The 17,681-nt window shown below is 30.3% G+C and overlaps 1 protein-coding gene across 1 annotated transcript in view; it reads left to right on the forward strand.

Moving 5' to 3' along the window:
- Window positions 1-17,173, forward strand: part of LOC118184798 (protein jagged-1-like) — a 215,209-nt gene extending 198,036 nt beyond the window's left edge. Inside the window, exons 16-21 of the mRNA XM_085811812.1 lie at window positions 3,588-3,815; window positions 4,986-5,110; window positions 7,887-8,153; window positions 9,442-9,582; window positions 11,160-11,319; window positions 11,972-17,173. Coding sequence (XP_085667938.1) covers window positions 3,588-3,815; window positions 4,986-5,110; window positions 7,887-8,153; window positions 9,442-9,582; window positions 11,160-11,319; window positions 11,972-12,435 — 1,385 coding nt within the window. The 3' untranslated portion in view covers window positions 12,436-17,173. The remainder of the gene's footprint in view (window positions 1-3,587; window positions 3,816-4,985; window positions 5,111-7,886; window positions 8,154-9,441; window positions 9,583-11,159; window positions 11,320-11,971) is intronic.
- The last annotated feature ends 508 nt before the right edge of the window (window positions 17,174-17,681 follow it).

Genomic DNA, 17,681 nt, shown 5'->3' on the forward strand with positions numbered 1-17,681 from the left:
TCAATTGCGCATTCTGCAATAACTCCGATGTAATGCTCTCTGATGAGGACACGGATTCTTGGATATTGCTCTTTCTTTCAACGCTGGTTACTGGAGTACATGCTGCAACCACGTCGCCTTTCTTAATAACTCTCGCCTTCTCAGTTACATTGGCAACTCTCACCGGGATAACCATTCTCGATAGGTCGACGAGTGTTGAGGCTACTAGTACTCCTTTCGGGCTATTACAGTTATTGGGATATTCTATGATGCCGTAGCGGAAATCTCTGTTTTCGGCTCCAGGGAGTAAAATTTCTGTTCTTGCCGGTATTGTGATATTGTCTTGTGCTATGATTCTGTGGACAGATTTAACTTCTTCATTATTAATTCCAAATAACGTTATGTCCTCAGACGCAGAATGCAATTCGTTATTTTTAAAGTCCAAGGAAAAATTGTATTTCCTTAGAAAGTCCAATCCGAGTATGCAAGAATCAGTGATCTCTGCTACATATGCCGTGTGATGGTAAGCGGCACTTCCAAACGTGATGTTAACATTTACTTTCCCATTGATGTCGATCTTCTCACCGGACACAGTCTGTAGGGTAACGCAGGGCGGCGTCCAGATAAGTTTGCTTTCCAGTTGTTGAGCCAAATCTTTTCGGATGATGGTAACGTTGGCTCCTGCATCTATCGTCATATTGCAGGGGACTCCGTTAATATGTCCTATTATGAAAAGTCCATTACTGCCGCCTCTCACTGCAGAAATCTGAAGCGCTTTAAACTGGGGCTTTTCATTATCTGGCAACCTCCGCCCCGCGAGATGGCCACTAATTAGTTTCCCTGCTGCTTGTTAGAAGCGGTCTTAACATCCGTACCCTGGGGTATTCTGCAGTTTCGTCGTATGTGTCCTTCAGCACCGCAGTTCCGGCACTTAACGGTCGGTTTCTTCTCACCAATATTCCGTCTCAAGGCATTCAGTTGTCTAGTTAAATCGTCTGGACGAGCGGTGACTTGATCCCCTGGCTCCTGGACTTGAGCAGCTCTGACTGGGTGGCGGTCTCGACGAGTGGCTTGCTGGGCTGCCTCGAATTTCATGGCGTACACTAGAGCGCTTTTTAAATCTTTTACATCCGCCATTCGTAGAGCTTTTTGTATTTCAGTATCCCGGATGCCATCGATGAAATATTGCAGGGACAGGATTTCCCTTGTTTCTGTTGGGCACTCCGAAAAGGCGTGATGTGACAGCCTTTCAACATCCGTGGCGAGCTCCTGAAGTGATTCAGTGGGCTTCTATTGACGGGATTTTAATTGAAGCCTGCTGTAGTCTTTTAAACATTTCTCGCCAAAGCGCAGCTCCAAAGCGCCGGACAGAGCTTCGAAATCTAACCTTTTGTTTTCGGGAAGAGTCTGAAGGATATCCGCTGCGTCGGCTGTTAAAGAAGCGGCGAGATGACAGGCCTTAGCTTGGGAATCCCATCCATTCGCATCCGCAACGATAGAAAACTGGGTCTTGTACACTTGCCAGGATGTCTTCCCATCATATGTGGATAGCTTCAGAAATGGACGAGCAGGCATCGGTAAGAATTTAAAATCATCATTCTTGCTCCCTGCCGTCGCTACGAATTTCTTTAACGTTTCCATTTCTTTGGCAACTGCAGAAATTCTCTCATCAATTTGTTGTTCGACTTGGTGTTGGACGGCACAAACTCTTCCTTCAATTCGTTCCTCCACAGCCGAAACTCTCCCTTCTATATGTTCTTTTACAGAAGAAACTTTTTTTTCTATTTCTTCTTTCACCGAAGAAACTCTTTCTTCAATTTGATCTTTTACGAAAGAAACTTTTTCTTCAATTTGTCCAACTTTATTTTCAACTGTGTCAATTCTGCCTTCCATAGCTTCAAATTTATTTTCTATTATGCAGGTAATTTCTCTTTTCATTTCTTCTTGACATGCTTCAATCTTTTCTTGACCAGCTTGAACGGCTTTCATTTCATCCTTAACGGATTCCTGGCCCAATTTCATTTCTTCCTTAACGGATTCCTGGCCCAATTTCATTTCTTCCTTAACGGATTTGACGGCCCCTTCCATCTTTTCTTGGAAAGCAGCAAATGCAGTCATCATTTGCCTGAATTGTTCTTCCATTGCTCTTGTTATTGGCATTCAAATCCCACTTCTCACACCAAAAATTGTTGCGTGCGTACGGGTTCGTTATGAAATGAATGCACAAGTCCGATGAAAAAAAAATGAACAAAAATTTATTATTATCACAACAAAAATGCTTAAATTTTCTCAAATTATCACGCAGTATTACAATATCTCACAGTAGTTTTCTTTTAACTACTCAAATGTCCAATAGAACGTAATTCAAAACAGCTAAAGAACGCTAATCCACGAATTCGCTACAATCAACAACAGTAGTTTTTTTAAACAACAACAAACTAAGCAACTACTACAAACTGAGATGTTTTCCTCCTTTTATAAGATTTTAAAAACACGCGCTAGAATTTTCCAGTACTTTCTCGAAATCAAAAAGAGATATTTATTTATTTAATGCACGCGCCCTTGTATTTTCAATTTTCCGGCTTAGCTTTTTTTTAATATTCGTCACGCGCTGCACTGCGCGAGAAATAAAACCAATTAATTTATAATTGAACTAATATTAGCTTTTTAAATACCAAATTCCTAACAATATTTTCTGTAGCATAAAGTACAATATTTTCATATTTTTTGATAAAGCCTTCAGATTCACCAGAAACTATAGAATAAATCACAGGCATATTTATTAGACCATTGAAATGAAAGAAATGCTTCTGATTAATTACTGAAGAAATTAAATGTAATTATTAAAAATTCTCTTTCCTTCCACGGATATATTCTGTAAGTTCTATGCCAGATTTGGACTTGAAGAAAGAAATAATTATGAACAGCATATATGATGCCAGAGAAATTTGCAAATATTTCTAAACTAGTTTTTGTAATATAGAAATGAGTTGTATGCTGCTGGAATGTTAAATAATATTTTTTTTAATATCCATTGTTGAAAACGTTTTAAACTATTTTGTAAATATTATTTCACTGTTTAGTAGGTTTAATTTACATAAGACTCTTTAACTTCTTAAGCATGGGTTGTTTGAATAAGTTTTAGTTTAGTTAAGAATATTTTTCTCTCATTTTAAACTAATTTATTTGCTCAGAATTTTGTTAAGATCAAATTTTCCTATTTTAATTACATATTTTTTAATGTTACATTTTCACAAATATTGCTAGGGCTGGCAGCAGAGGCAGTGCAAATGCTGAAGCTATGTTGGATATCAAATTTTTTTTAATCGAAAGAAGTATCAAGCGCAAAATCTGTAAAATTTAGGGGCCATAAAATTTTTAGAATTCAGGGAGGCACCGAGCAGTAGAATTTACAAATTTTAAGAGACTGCACAATATGGCAAAATGCTTTACTCCTGCTCTGAGTATTGTCAATATACTATGCATACATATGTGCTGCATATTAGTACTTTAATCCTGTAAAAGAAGAGAATAGCATTTATGATGAACACGAGATCGAGTTTTATATACGTTTGTGAGTAATTCTTGCATATTTTTGCTTTTGACAGATTCTGATGACTGTAATCCCAATCCTTGTCATAATAATGGCACATGCATTGATGGTGTCAACTGGTTCTTGTGCAAATGTAGCACAGGCTTCTTTGGACCTGACTGCCGTATTAACATTAATGAATGTGCGTCTGCTCCGTGCGCACATGGCAGTACATGTGTTGATGAGATTGGAACTTATCGATGCATCTGTCCTCCTTATGTGACTGGGCAACATTGTAATATATGTAAGTGATCTATTTCTTAATAATTTGTCAGTTATAACATAAAATAATTTCCTTTACCTAAATTATATGTAAGTAAATTTACTTAATTTTTCTTAGCTCCTACTCGCAAATACAAAGTGACCTATGAATGTTGCAAAATATTATTCTCTGTGTCTCATATTAAACCTTCATTATTATTCATGAATCTAAACATTCTGAAAATTCTGAATTCATTCTGAAAGAATCTAAACCATGATGTACTCCTCATTAGTTCCTTAGAGTAAGTGCCTTGTTGTTAACAGTTGTAAATTGTTTTGATAATAATTTGAAAGAACGTAATTTAAATTTATCAAATCTCCACTAGACCAAATCCTATCTTGATTTAACCTTTTAAAAATAAGTAACCATACAGATGAAGTTTGTTTCCCTCTTTCAGCACAAACTTACATTTCATGAATTTTCTTTAGTCAGTAAATGATGCAAAAATTACAGTTAGCAATCAACAAACAATCATGAGGACTAATTACCATTTTTATTACTATCACTGGGTATTGAACAATTATGGCTGTTGGCTGTTGACCCAACTGGTTGTTGGTCCAGGGTCAAGTGGCTATAAGACCAACCAACCTTGCCATCTATTTATGCAAGGTTGCTAAACTGATGAACGTTTTGGCTATAAATTCTCTGAAAGCATGTTGTTTAAAACTGTTCTTAAGTATTTTATTTATATAATACTTGCTATCTTAATTTGCATGGTAATTTACTATATTATATGTATAACTTATACATTATGAGAATTAATTCAACATCATAAAAGTGAATAAAAATGCCGGGTATTGGATGTTTATAAAATACTAATGAAAATTATTGTAAATTTATATACTAATAATTATTAAAATATACTCTGAGATATTTTACTTGCAATTAATATTCTGTATAGTATTATTACTTTTCTATGTGTGTGTTAATATCATTGACTTCACATGCATCAAAATGATATTAAACCATAATTCGCCTTTTAACAAGAGCATCTTGTATGTTCTTGTAATTTTATCCTTAAAAAATGAAAAAAATGTACGAATAAACAGAATATCCATTTTCATTAGAATGTAAAATCCTTTATTTTTAACCAGCTTGCAGTTAAGATTTCTGAAGGGAATTGAACTGTTAAACATTGGTTTATTTTTACAGCTTTGTTACCTCCTGATGCAAGTGATTATTGCTTATGGAAAGGACAGATACATGCAGAAAATAGCATTTGGAACGATGAATGCAACACTTGCATTTGTGTAAAAGGAAAAACTCAGTGCACAAGAGTAAGTTAAGATAATAGAAATATAAATATCCGTATTCACATCGAATATATAGTATGATTAGAACACTGCAATATATCTATTTCTAATAGCAATATACATATACATATTTTACGATATTTAAATTTTAAAATGTACTACAAGGTCACAATTATTCAGCAAAATGAAATAAAATAGCAATTTTCAAAAACTAATGAATTCAAAAATCTTCCTCAAATCTGAAAAGTAACTAAAGATATTCTGATTTAGTTTATGACATGGTCAATATGCTTGCCATCAACGGCTTTGACGTGGTGCAGAGCAAAATTCTGCAAAACTCGCTGATGTTTCGAGACATTAATGCTTTTGATGACCTCTTGAATGGTTGCTTTGAGCTCAGCCATGGTTTCATGGTTATTTGCGTAAACTTGTCGTTAATATTACCCCCCACATAAATGAGTTACAAGAATTGAGATCAGGAGAATATGGCAGCCAAGCGATTTCCATTCCATTGGCCTTTGGATACCCCAAACCAGAATGTGCTTTCCAAAGTGCTATTCCAGGATTCAAATAATCTAGCGGTCCGATGGGGACGTTCTCCATATCTTTTTGAAATCTGAGTCATCTTAGATAAAAGGGATGAAATCATTTTCTAAAATTTTGCTATAACTTTCAGCAGTCACCGTGCCTGCAATAAATATCACACCGATTATTCCGCAGCTTGACATTGCACACCAATCTATTTGGGGTGGAGAGACTTCTCGATCAATGAAATGAGGTTCTTTAGCCCCCCAAACGTGGCAATTCTGCTTCTTGATGTACCCATCCAAATGAAAGTGGGTTCGTCGCTAAACCAAACCATATTCACACCAGATTCATGTTTGTCAGTTATATCGACAACAGTGTTGACGAAACAAAGATGTTCAGTAGCAATAGCGCTCAGTGGCTGATGAATAGGAAGGTTGTATGGAAAGAGATGCAGGTCTTGAATAACAATTTGCGCAAAGTCTCTCGTTTGTTTCCGACTTGTGAAGATCGTCTAATTGAAGTCCTTGGGTTATTTTGAAACACATTTTGTGTTTTGTCAATATTTTCAGGTACTTTTACTCGATGGCCGCCATTATCAATAATGTTATCACCAGTTCTCTCAAACTTATAAATCTTATTTCTGATTGTTATAACACTTAGACCGGTTGTCTTTAACTTGTACTCGGTTGCAAATTTCCTTTGAGCCGCAATTGGGCGGATAGCAGGCCTTGACGATGAATATAAGGTCAGAAATGCTGTATTTCGACATTTTCAATGAAAGTAAAACACAGACAATACGAGTGCGCATGCTCAAACAAATTCCCAACATGCCCTACATTCACCCGCCGAGTTTTAACTAAATCTCTTCAATGGTTCAAAAGTTATCCAGTGTTTTTTTCATATAGCTCAGTAATTGTCACACTGTATATAGATAAGAAATTTTTTAAAATGGTCTGTTTATTAAAAATCTGCAAGAATGTTATTATTTTATCATTACATTTAGATAAATAGTTTTAAATAATTGCATTCTTTTTTTTTTCTCAAATGTCCTATATAATTTAAAACCTCAGAAATCCAGTTTAAATTATATGAGAATGTTGTGTGAAAATATCACCACTTCTTGTTTTTCATAAAAAGACATTAATGACACTTTTTAAATTATGAATATATTGAATGTATTGCTGTTATTTTTTAGAATCAGTAAAATTAAAAGTTGAAATTTTTAGTTGAAAATAATATGCATTATTAGTTGTGGTTGGACTTTTATTGGCATACAAAATTCCATGAGTCTTCAAGTAGAAAGTGATTTTGTTAACAGTCTTTAATGATTTTATGATGCCAATACTAAAATTCACCTGTACATCTATCTAGCTTAGAAGTACCACAACTTAATTTCAAATGCGTTTAATTTACATTCTTAGTCTGTGAACAAAATCTCTTCTGAACATAAACATAGAATGCAATATTTTTCATAGCATTTCTCAAATGCATATTGCTTTGAAAACTGCCAAGAAAAAAATTAATAAACCATTTTGAATGATAATTATTAAATAATTTTGATGTAACACATTTTCAAAAAAGAAATTTTTTGCAATTACGTTTAGTTAAAATGAAAGATATTTTAAAAGGCCTGGAACCAATCAAACATTCCAAACTTCTAAATAAATAAATTACGTGGAAATTTTGTATTAGTTTCTGTGAAGTAGAAAAAAATAATTTAGCTTTACATATTAAAAAAATTGATCTTTATTAAAGTTATGCATTTACTAAAGTATACTCATAGCTTTATATTGAAAAATTGATATATTCAAAGTGCAAAACTGCTGTTGTCATTTTTAATATGATATTTTGTTATATTATTTTGGATTTTTGTAAATAAAACTTTTTAATATTTGATTTACACTAATGCCTTGTTAATTCAACAACACTTTTTTGACATATTATTTTCCTGAAATAATATTTATCAGTCAGTTTGAAAATTATCATGAGAGCAACTTTAATGGAAATCATAAAAATTTTCAGTTCCTTGAATTTTACTCTGAAACATAAGTTCAGGAATATTCTGTGCATTGCTTGATTTATTTGTCTGTAATTCATTAGCATTAGTTCAGGCAAAATTTTTTCAAGTAATTTTCACAGAATGTGAAGTCACATTAATACTGATTATATAAAAATATTGTTAGAAATCAGAAATGAACATACTTGTTTTTTAAATTTTAACCCTGATGATTAATATTAATTGATCAATATATATCTATAATTCTCCTAACAGATATGGTGCAGCCCTCGTATTTGCGATTTGGATCCAAATTCCACAAAACAAATGTGTCCTAATGGCCAAGCATGTGTTGCATTCCCATCTGATATTTGCTTCACACCTCCTTGTCATTCACATGGACGATGTGAAATGAATCATAACAGTTCTGAGGCTTTATCTCAAGAAATTGTACCTGCTGAAAACTGTCAACCAAACAAAAGTGTCCTTAGTAATAATTGTGCTAAAATTACTCTTTTCTTCAACAGAAATGAAATGTCCAATGTAAGTAATTTTGTATCATACTCCTAGTATAAGTAAATTCATATAATGTGCACGGTATCTGTAATTGTGCTTGGCATTTTCAAACTTACATAATTCATTATCAACTTATTAGCAACAACTACAATCATGTGTTCTCCATTTTATGTAGAAATAAAACTAAGAAGTTTTTAATACCATCTTTTGAATCTATCTTAATACAGTAGTTTAATCTTTACTGCATTTATGTTTATGTTTTGCAATTGTATACTACTATATGTTGTAAAATGAAATTCTTGTAAATATTGGTATAGCAATCCTACTGATATTTCAGTTGCGTCAGACAGCAGGTCTAAAGTATTTATTTGTAATTTCATAGGGATCTTATCGACACATTATTCAACACATTATTTAAAAACTTCTTTCAGTGACTGATAATAATTTTTCTTGCAGTGTGTTATCTCTGACTAAGCCTTTACAACAACATTATTCTTAGAACTGAATAACTATTTTCCTGCTAAGATTTAAATATATATATATTCTGTAATTTTTAATACTATAATATATATTGTTGTTGTGTATTTGCTTTAATATGCTATCACAAAGAATACTAATAATAGATTCTGAAAATTTATCATACATATGAACTAATTTGTTTTAAAAAGACCTGTATAAAAGTATTACATTTTAGGCAGATGGACATCATATGCTTTAATAAATAATCAAATCAAAACAGAAAACTTAATTTCAGCTATTCATACTGATACCTTTTATCAAAAATATATTCTTTTACATTTGTGTGTCCCTTAATAAAATATGTGCTTTAATAAAAAATATATATAACTCTTTGGTTATATCTGTTGAATTTTGTGTAAATCAAACTATGTAAAACTACTACGTAAATAAAGCTATGTAAAATGAATAATGGCATAACAAAAAGGTCTAAATTAACTAGAATTTTTTTAAATAAGCAACTGAAATTAATGAACTTTTTCAATCTTTACTTCTGTTATTTTTAAATGTCAACAATCAGATTAAATTAAATTGAATAAAAAATTATATATAAATATTATATTGTTCATATTTATCGAAACATATTAATTTATACAAAGGGAACAAGATTAAAGAAACTTTAAAATATAAATAATAAGCTTTAGAACTTCTGTCAGTTTCTCTCCTCAAATTATCTGTGCAAACTAAAAATAGCTATACTAGCACAATTCAATTTTGATTTCATTATGTACACGAGTGAAGAATTAAATTTTTGCCAAGTGCTTTAATATAATATTTAATTTATATGTACTCTTAATAGGGCATTCTTGTCGAAGAGATTTGCAGTCAAGTCCGAAAGCTTCCCATATCCTACCTTTTGCATAAAAGCAGGAGCAAAGAAACCATAATTATTTTATGCAGCATAAAGACGAATGAAGAAGACAGTATAGAAGTTACTATAGTAAGATGTTTTGTATTTACCCTTCTTTTACTAAAGTTTTGTTGTGTTATATTAGAATTGATTTAGTTATTGTATTTGATAAAGGCTGTCAAAGAAATCACTTTTTATTTTGAAATAGCAGTTATAAAGTAACATTTTTAGTTACAAATTGTTTTCTTATATTCTGTATACTCAGTTTTAGATTAACTTATAGCTACGTTTTGTAAAATTGAGTTTGTCTATTTTTATATGAGTCTTCTTTTTTTTTTTTTTTTTTTTTTTTTTTTAATACTTGTCAGTTTTACTGGTGATCAGTGATTAATGAGAAAGTTTGGCAGCATTTATCACTACATGATATAGTAAACTGAAAAGTATAACCAAAATTAAGTAATAAGAACTGTGAAATTGCTTTTTTCGTTTTTAAGAAATCCTTGTTTTATTAGATTGAAAATGATGAGAATTTTTAATTTACCATCAATTCAGAATGAAACTATTGCATTCTAAGAAAAGGGTATTCTATACTCCTCCCAAATTTGCAAAAACAGGATTGAAATGAAGTTATATACCACCACAGAAGCCATATAGAGATGCAATGTGAAAAGTTGTGAGCAAAAAAAAAAAAAAAAAAAAAAAAAAGGCCTTTGCATCTGTAACAGGTTCACTGCTTCAAAAAATGATAGTGTTAAAATTTATACATTGTTGGTTAGAAAGGCTTTTTGGTCACCCGAGGAATAAATTATAACATTTTTAAAGTATGAATTGATATTTTTGGAAATAAAGTAAGTTTTTTTGTGTGTGTTTTTGGTTCGTTTATGTGTATGTGAGTATTTGGATATGAACTTAAACATGGCGATATTTTTTCTTTAGCACTGTGGTTGCCAGTAAAACCGACAAGTATCACTTTTTTCTCTTTACTACCTACATGCTACTTTAAAATATAAAAAATGTTGCAGTATCTTATTGTGTACAATTCGTGTGAATTTTTTTGTGTTTATTGCCAGAATTAAGTTTTAAAATAATACATAACTGAAAAAAATAGAAGTAAATCTCATAATGACATAATAAACTTAAAAAGATATTTATATGCATCCATAAGTAAATATCCTGATAAATTTTTATCTTTGTTTTTAATATGTTATGTAATAAATAAATACTAATACACTTTAATTAATTTCCTCTTTGCATTTAATTTATTCATTAAGCTCAGAAACCAGCTATAGCTTGATAATTTGCTGAATAAGTGAATTAGCTGGAAATTGGCGAATTATTTGGATACATAATTTATAAGTGAAATGATTTAAATTAGATAATTGAGCATAGAATTTGTTTTTAGATAAATAATTTATAGTGAAAGGTTTTAAATTAGATTATCGGGTATTCAATTTATTTGTTGGTTTATGTTCATAATAGTGACATTTCTAGATAGAATTACTTCAAATTAAATTTAAGTATTATTTTTACAATTTATTTTTACAAGTCATATCAATTTCATGTGAAACACTTATTGTAGATGTAATTCATGTATTTTATTCATGCATCTTCATTGTCAGTGCTGTGTTCCCAAATCTGATATTTAATGATTTTAAATTTCTCTTTAGTCATCTTCTGGCAAATCGACAATTGACACATTCCATACAGTCAGCAATATCACAAAGAAGATTGCAGATCTGATCAGTAGAAAACATCACAACAACTCTATTTTATCTGGAGTAATAGAAGTGAAAGTTGAAACCTCAATGATTAATGCTGATTTTAGAGGTAAATAATATTTTATTGCCTTTTGAAAGAATTAAGAAGTAATCGCACTTAAAAAAGTTCTTTAAAAGTATTTAAAATAAAGTATGTGTTAGGTCTCTCTTTCCTGTTGACTAAATAATTAAATAATTAATGCAAAAGTCAGTCAAGTCTAATAATTTTACCACTTTTCTGAAAGTAAAACTTATTAAATTTTATAAGTTCTCTTCTTATAAATGGTATATTTATTAATAAAGATCACTAATATAACTTCATTATAGAATTTTGGAAAATCTTCAGATGCTATGTAATTTATAGCTAAAGCACCCTAAGTTTTATTTACAAAATTTTTGTTTTAGTGATATTCTAATTCTTTTTCAAATTAGTCTTTGAAACTGCATGCCAAAAATCAAAAGTTTATTCTAATTTTTATTATTGCCAGATTTTATGAAGTAATAACATAAAATAACTGGGAAAAAAAAGGTAGCCGCTGTAAAGTGTGCTGTGGCTATCCTTTTTGTGCAATGGCTAGCACCATAGTAGCTAGCTTTGCCAGCTAGCCAGTGTTCAGTATTCGAGAAAATTATGATTTTAAGCATACATGTTACATAAAAGAAATATCTAGTTATTAGGTTCTAAGCAATTTTTAAAATTTAAAATATTTTTCTTTTTTCAGAGCGAAGAAGCTATGCTCCTCTTATAGTACTGCTTTTATGCATTATGATATTCATATCTGTTGCTATTGGAGTGACATGGTATTACTGGCATTACTACCGCAAGAAGAAGAGTAGAAGTACTCATTGCAATTCTCTTCCTCGATCATATAGCACAAAGCTCGATCAACTTGAGAAAGAAGAAAAAGCTAATAATCAGAGTGATAACAATTTATGCCGATATCACAACACTCTTCAGTCCACATCTTCCAGAGACCAGCAGTGCTCATATATACCCAGTGGATCATCAGAGATGATCGATTTTGATCCCGATAAAGTGGACTTATCGAATAGAATATACAAATCTAAACTTCCCGAGGCTTGTGTGAATTCAACTATTTCTAGTGAAAAAGATTGTGAAAAGAACAACACATTAAGAAAACTCTCCAATCACACAAAAGGAAAAGCATCCGGTGTCGTCATTTAGCATCAATGCACAATGCATAGCATAACTATTTATTTTTTGGAACTACTTTACAGATTCCTATCATTATCATCCCTCTTCCCACAGTCAGTCATTTGCACAGAGGAGTTCTTTTACAGGTATATCTGTCTTGAATGTACAATTATACTGCATAGAGCAAGAGCAAGACAAACAGATACACACTCAACCTGATTAGGTATTTTGGCTAAAAAATTTAAAGTATATATTGCTGTAAATTTCTTAACATTTACAACATTTAATATCTTCAAATCAGTCTTAACCACAGGGCAAATGAAAATGAATTTCAAATGAAACTTCTTTGGAAACCATGGGTGACTAACTATGAAATTCTTGTGTAATCGATGCTAATTGTAAATAACTGACAGATAGTACAAACTATTGTTCCCAAAAACTGTTTAAAGTATAATTCTTATCAATGTATTATGGCATATTAGGCATCTAATAATTCTCCTTTAAAGCTTAACATACTGAATGTCGATATCATGAAATGATTATGACTATGATACAACAACGAAATTTTGCCTTATCTCGTTTGGCTTAATTAGTAGTCAGTAGTTTTAATTAGTAATCAGTAGCATTAATGTAGAGCAGTGCTCCGCAACCTTTTCTCACCTGCGACGCACAAAAAATCTTTCTGGAATTTCGTGGCACACCAAAGAGTTCCGAGTTATCAAGGAAGTGCCGAAAAAATTCAAATGCTGACACACTTACAATCACACACACAACCACACGACAGTGAAATATATAAAAACATTTAAAATAGACATTATTAAGGAAAAAAATTGTCATTATGTATTAAATACATGATAAAAAATTGCAAAATGTCAAATACATGTATTTGATTGCGGCACACTTATATCCTACTCATGGCACACCAGTGTGCCGCGTCACACCAGTTGCAGAGCACTGATGTAGAGCACAGTGATTTGAAATGTGAGATTGTAAGAAATATTTGATTTGTAAAGTTTTGGTGACTATGTTACATGACAATTTTAAGTAGACTTTAATTAAATTAGAAGTGCTTAGAGTTTCCACGCCACTCGTTACAAAAAGTGTACATTTTCCAACAATTTTACCTCAAAAGTTAAAGTGTTTTTCGTGATGTAATTCTGATATAATTGCATTAAATTATATAATTAAGGCAAAGCACATGCATAGGGCTTCAATTCAGCTCCATCTCAATTTTACCTAACATCCTAAAATAATTTATTCCAATATGTATGTGGGCTTAAAGTATTAAATTTATATTAATGTTGTACAAAATGTTGATATTAGCACTAAGTATTGTTAATTCCTACTGTTCAAAAATGCACTTAAATGCATATTGCATGGTACATAATGATGAATGAGTGATTTAAGTTTTCTAACCTATAACCATTTATCTTACTAATTAATAAGTTTAAAGAAATATAAATTTCATAAAAATTCATACGAAAATAAGCGAGAACTTTGCAAAGTACTTGGAAATAAATTAAATTTGGTAAAAATTAACTTGTTCTGAGGAGAAGCATTTTGGAAAAATAGAAGGCAAAAAATATTGATAAAGTGCTTAATTATCTGTAAAAATACTGAATTGATCATTTAATTGAATCTTTAAATTGCTTTATAACTCATTAAAAGATTTATTCACTCACAACATTATCTACTAAGAATAAGTGTCTATTCAAATTAAAATGCCATTTAGTATGTAATGTTATGTCCTTTCAAATGTTAGTACTTTCACTATGTAAAATTTTTTATAGATAAGAACATAACACAATTCAAAATTAAATATTTAAACAGAATTGTAATTGATATGAGTTTCAACTCTTATTTGCCAAAGACTGTGAGTATATATAAGTTATGAATTTACAAAAGCTCTTGCACTATGTTTTTAATGCCAAAAGTATATTCTTGTACAGATAAATTGAAAAATTGTACATAAAGTAAGATATACCTGTACATAGAAAGCATTTAGTACTTGATTTAAGTATTCATATTAAGTGCACTTGGAGAAGTCATTGTTTGATATTGTGTGATATAGCATTTGAACTATTTTTCTATATATACTTCGCTTTATAATACATTGTATTTATTTGCAAAGACTTCTGATGTTAAAATCATGTCACATGAAAATGCATGGAGACATTTTGTCGTAAGTTAATAACTTTGATATTCTAACAGTCAGGGGAACTTTTCCAAGCAAGTCATTTTCTACAAACCTACATTTTGTCGTAAGTTAATAACTTTGATATTCTAACAGTCAGGGGAACTTTTCCAAGCAAGTCATTTTCTACAAACCTGAACTGAAAAATGGAATATGAACTACATTTGTGTAAAGAAAATTTATATTAGAAAAATGAACATGTTTTTTAAAATGTGATATCAGTTTTTTACATGTTGAATTACAATAACTGCAGTCACATCCTGCAATATATCTTATTTCAAGCACAAAGTGAAAAAGTGAAAAACCTTTTTTTTTTTTTTTTTTTTTTTTTTAATCACTGCAGTATTTAAAATATATTATTTACAAATGCAAGTAAATGGTTTTGCTAGTTTTAAAAGTGTTTCACATACAAATTAATATACAAACACTTCTGTAAAATAAGTTTGGTAACATTTTCAGCTATGGGTTTATACTAATAATTCTGTAAAAGTTCAAATTTTTCATTTATTACATTTATTTAGCACGTATAGATAAAAATTTAATTTCTTTTATTCAGCTTTGTTATTTAATAAAGTATTCATTAAGATTTAAATGTATTCAATAATGCTTAAAATTTGCTCCTTATATGGGATGGTTCTTATTGTTAACTGAAATTTTTTTTATCTTAACAAAAATTAAGAAAAAATTAAATTTAATGAAATTTTGTTTGTAATGGTAATTGCAGTTTGTTCAATTTCTTTTTTTAATTGTAAAACGTAAGAACTGCATCATTCTATATATTTTGGATGACCCGAAGAATAATAATTGTACATTTTGTATTTTAAGAATTTACGAAAGAGCAGAGAAGTAAATAAATTTTAAAAACATGAAAAAGTAATAAATTTAAAATTATTTTTTATATTAAGATGTATATATTATTCCTTCGCTTCCATATGCAGGCACAATTTAAAAACTGCAAAATAATCTTCAAAATGAAAAAAATTTGTATCATTGAAATTTTAAGTCTGTCAATTCAGTTGTCACTTGAATTCTGGAATTTAAAATTCAAACTTTTAACGGGTAAGCAGAAACATAAAAATCAGTTATTTAGAATGTTTTATGGTGATCAAACTTTAGCAATTAATACTTTTAATTGATTGATTGAATACAATGTGAATTATTTTAGATTGAAAAAAATTATAAGTGAACAAAATTACAAAATATGTTGTAAAGTATTGAAAAAAAATTTGAGTTATTTAATAATCAACAGCAAGTACCAAATAAATTTTATATGATAGCAATTAATTAAAATACAATATTATTTACTGTATGAATATGATTTTTATCATTACACTGTAAAGTGGCTCATTAGAATTTCTGTAACTTTTAAAATAATTCTCTTTGATCTGTATTAATTTGAGTTATTTAGAGGAGAGAGGTTATTTATATAAATATATATAAACATTCAATTAATCTTTCTCAAACAGAAATAAATACAAAACCGAATCTTTATTTGAAACTGATATACTTAAGTAGAATTAATTTTAGTGTTGAAATAAATCAAAATAGAAAACATTTTCCATTCCTACTTATACATAAATGATTAAAAATATTGGCATGTAACTTATTTACAATAATTCACACTTTTCTACTAACACAAAGGAAAGTGGTCTTATGTCATAATCATTTTCCAAAGTAAGATTTTAAATTCTCTCCAGCCATATGTAAGCATTGAAAGTGTAAATAATTAAGAAAAAAATTTTAAAAAATACTGCATTACTAATATGTCTTTCTCTTAAATTTATTGAAGAGTATTACTTCAAGAAATTACTACATATTATCAAAAATTTGTATGTCTATTTGATTCAAGATAAGATAAATACATATTTTTTTTTCTTCTTTTTTGCCTGAAACTTTTGTCAATAGCAGAATTATTTTTTAAATGTAAAGCATACAGTTAGCTACACATATAGCTGCATTGTGTTCTAACAGGACAAAAATTGAGTCAAAGAAATCTTGTTGCTCAGCAGTTCTCTTTTCTTTTGACAAACTTCTTATGTAAATATGTAAATAAATTTGCTGTTGCCTTTTTTGTATATTGGTCACATAATTTATGAGCATTTCAAGATGTCTCTCTGTATAAGCTAACTTTTAATATTTTATAAAAAGCATTTTGTCTAATGCAACCTGGAAAGTTTAATTGATTGTGCATAAAAAGGAAAAAAGAAATCTAGAATTAAATTGCTATTTTCTACAGTTCTTTGTATGCATTTTCCTCTTCTTGCGGCAGTCAGTATTTCATAATGCACATTTAGAAATTTGGGAAATAGGAATTTTTCATGTACAGGTATTTATGTGATTAAAAACTTTTGCTTGCATGACACGCAATTTTTAAAATGAAAGTGAAATCTACTATTATATTACTGCCAAAAAATAACTATTTTCTTTCAAAATGTAGCCTTTATTTCTGAAAGTGTGAAAGTAGTTACGTGAAGCTAAGTTTGTTTACAAGTTGTTTTGTTACTTCTGTGAATCGGTCTTACATCTCATTCTTTGTAAACTTTCTGTTACATTAAACAAAAATATTTGCTATGATCTTGCGTATTATTTAATGCACATCAGAATTAAAAAAGTTCTTTCTCTCTTCTCTGTGTATATAAACTATTTGAAACCTGAATGTTAACTAATGTAGGAAAGAAGTTCACAGGCCTCAATTAAAAAAAAATTAACGAAATTCAACGTTTGATTGACTGTAGTTGTATACAGAAAATTTATAAATTTTGAATGAATGACATTTTGATCCCTTTACTTTCCCTTCTTGAACAAAAGTTATTCGTTTCTGTTATTCCGAGGGTAAGGCCCTCTTTACCGTCCTCTTTTTTTATCATCGTCTCTCCCGCCGTCGAGCGACATCAGCTTGTTTAATTAATTACCCGTTCGCTGCAAAATACGCGCAAAATAAATAATTGGTTAATAAGAAGCCCCCCATGCGGGAAAATGGTTAATGACTCTGACTGCTGCCCTGAAGGGCCCGTGTTCGATTTCCGGAGAAAGCATGAATAATTTGTGCGTCCCTTTATACAAGGCAACGGCGGTCTGCCTG

The sequence above is a fragment of the Stegodyphus dumicola genome, chromosome 2 (genome assembly GCF_044657685.1).
Source record: "Stegodyphus dumicola isolate Sdum_Otavi_A_Nest chromosome 2, ASM4465768v1".
Lineage (NCBI taxonomy): Eukaryota > Metazoa > Arthropoda > Arachnida > Araneae > Eresidae > Stegodyphus > Stegodyphus dumicola.